At 37.2% G+C, this 2,091-nt stretch overlaps 1 protein-coding gene across 1 annotated transcript in view; it reads left to right on the top strand.

Moving 5' to 3' along the window:
- ADAMTS19 (ADAM metallopeptidase with thrombospondin type 1 motif 19) overlaps positions 1-2,091 on the top strand; it is a 208,304-nt gene that overhangs the window by 112,572 nt on the left and 93,641 nt on the right. Inside the window, exon 12 of the mRNA XM_045285048.1 lies at positions 1,278-1,450. Coding sequence (XP_045140983.1) covers positions 1,278-1,450 — 173 coding nt within the window. The remainder of the gene's footprint in view (positions 1-1,277; positions 1,451-2,091) is intronic.

The raw sequence follows: 2,091 nt of genomic DNA, 5'->3' as shown, positions 1-2,091 counted from the left end.
CGAGAGGATACCAGCCACTTAGTCCATCACTGGAAAACAGAATCTCCTGGCAATTTAATCCTGCCAGTGCAGGCTATTTTTAAATTATTACCTGACCAAAAAAAATGGTGAGCTTTAGAGATTTCTTAAGATAAAGAAATGTTTAAAAGTCAGAAGGAGTCAAATAGGGATTATAAAGTGGATATATAAGGATTTTCCATGGAAACTCCAGCAAAATTGCCCTTTGATGATTTTTGATGAGGGGGATGAGCAGCATGTGGTTGGACGGGGAAGCCCTGTCTGATGAAGCTGTCCTATGCATCTCTCTGTGAAGCGCTTGCTCACTTTATCGAAACACTCTCATAATCAACAGATGCTATCATGCTTCGGCTCTCTAGAAACTCAACAAGAAAAATGCCTTGAGTGCCCACCCCCCAAAAATAAGGGCTGTTAGGACTCTTGCTTTTCACAGGTCCACTTTTGCATTGCCTGGACCACTTCATGGCAGCCATTGTCTGTGTTTTGTTTTCAGGATCAGACTCGTAGACCAAGGTTTATCTCCTATTACAGTTCTTCAAAGAAATGTTTCAGGTTCTTGATGGCACTTGTTGAAAACTCTCCATGCAGAGTGCTGCTTGTGTCTGCAGGTGATCTGGAAGAAGCCGTTTGAAAACTTGCTGGGCTTTAGTTTTTCAGTCAGATTGTGTAAGCTGAATCATTGGAAAAGTCGATAATGCTGGCTATTGCTTCTGCAGTTAATCGTTGGTCCTCTAAAATTATAGCACTGATACATAAGATTGCTTGTTCGAACATCGATGGTCTTCTGCTGCCAGCTTCATCCGAAACATCTTCTCATCCCATCTGAATATGAATTGTCCATTTGTAAACTGCTATTTTCTTTGGAACACAGTCCCTATAATTTTTTAAATACAAAATCAGTGATTTCAGCATTCATTAGCATACGCTTCACCATGACTTGGTTATTTATTTTTGCTTTCAATTTTAGCAAAACTCATGTCGCTCTGATAGAGGCTTCTTTCAAACCAATTTCAAACTAGATCCTGCAAGGAAAAAATTGAGGCCCATCCATAATTTTCCATAATACTGATTTTCCATGAACTTTTTTGAAACTCCTTTGTACATTAAACATGCATTCCCTACTATTGCTAATTATTTAATATGTTCACATTTACAAAAATAGATTTCATGTAAATATTATAGATCATTAATAAACATGAGTTAATGGATAGTTAATGTTTTAAAAAAGAAAAATTGATTATTTGTACTGTCTTTTCTAGGCTAGGTACTGAAGCAAGGGATTGTAATGGTCCCCGAAAACAATACAGAATATGTGAGAATCCACCTTGTCCTGCAGGTTTGCCTGGATTCAGAGACTGGCAATGCCAGGCCTTTAGTGTTAGAACTTCGTACCCAAAGCCTGTACATCAGTGGCAAGCTGTCATGGATGAAGGTATGGCCAATCAGATAACCACCATCTTAATGAAGTAGGCTTGTAGCTTTGCACGGTATGTTATAATAATAATAAATGCTATTTTACTGACTGTCTTCTCATATTTCAAGACTCTCTTTTCCTCCTTTTACTGAAATAACACCCACAAAGACTGACTAAAAGTATGTTTTACCAATTATAATTAGATATTGGCACACACCCATCAGAGCAGCTAAAATTTAAAAAAAGATGTTACCAAATAGTGGGAAGTATGAGAGAAAATAAAACTGGATCTCTGAGACATGCCTGCTGTAAATGTAAAATTATAGAGCCACTTTAAAAAATAGTTTGGAATTTCTTAGACAGCTAATACATACTTATCACAAACTGATAACATTGCATTCCTTACTACTTACCCTACATAAATGAAATTCTATATCCCCATAAATACAAACACATGAATGTTTGTAGTACTTTAATTAGCACAAACACTGAGAACAACCAAAATATTTCTCAGTATTAGTCAACACTACTAAAGTGCTAACTGAATGCCGGCAGCAAGTTGATGAATCTTCTTTAAGCCCTAATTTGGACGGCGTTTCCCTTTTCTTTCTCTTCTCCTTCTGCCATCTGCTTCTGTTATCATGCTCTTTCGCCACATC

The sequence above is a fragment of the Echinops telfairi genome, unplaced genomic scaffold (genome assembly GCF_000313985.2).
Source record: "Echinops telfairi isolate 266 unplaced genomic scaffold, ASM31398v2 ScPeMD7_7469;HRSCAF=8507_1, whole genome shotgun sequence".
NCBI lineage: Eukaryota > Metazoa > Chordata > Mammalia > Afrosoricida > Tenrecidae > Echinops > Echinops telfairi.
This window is presented reverse-complemented; position numbering and strand designations above follow the sequence as displayed.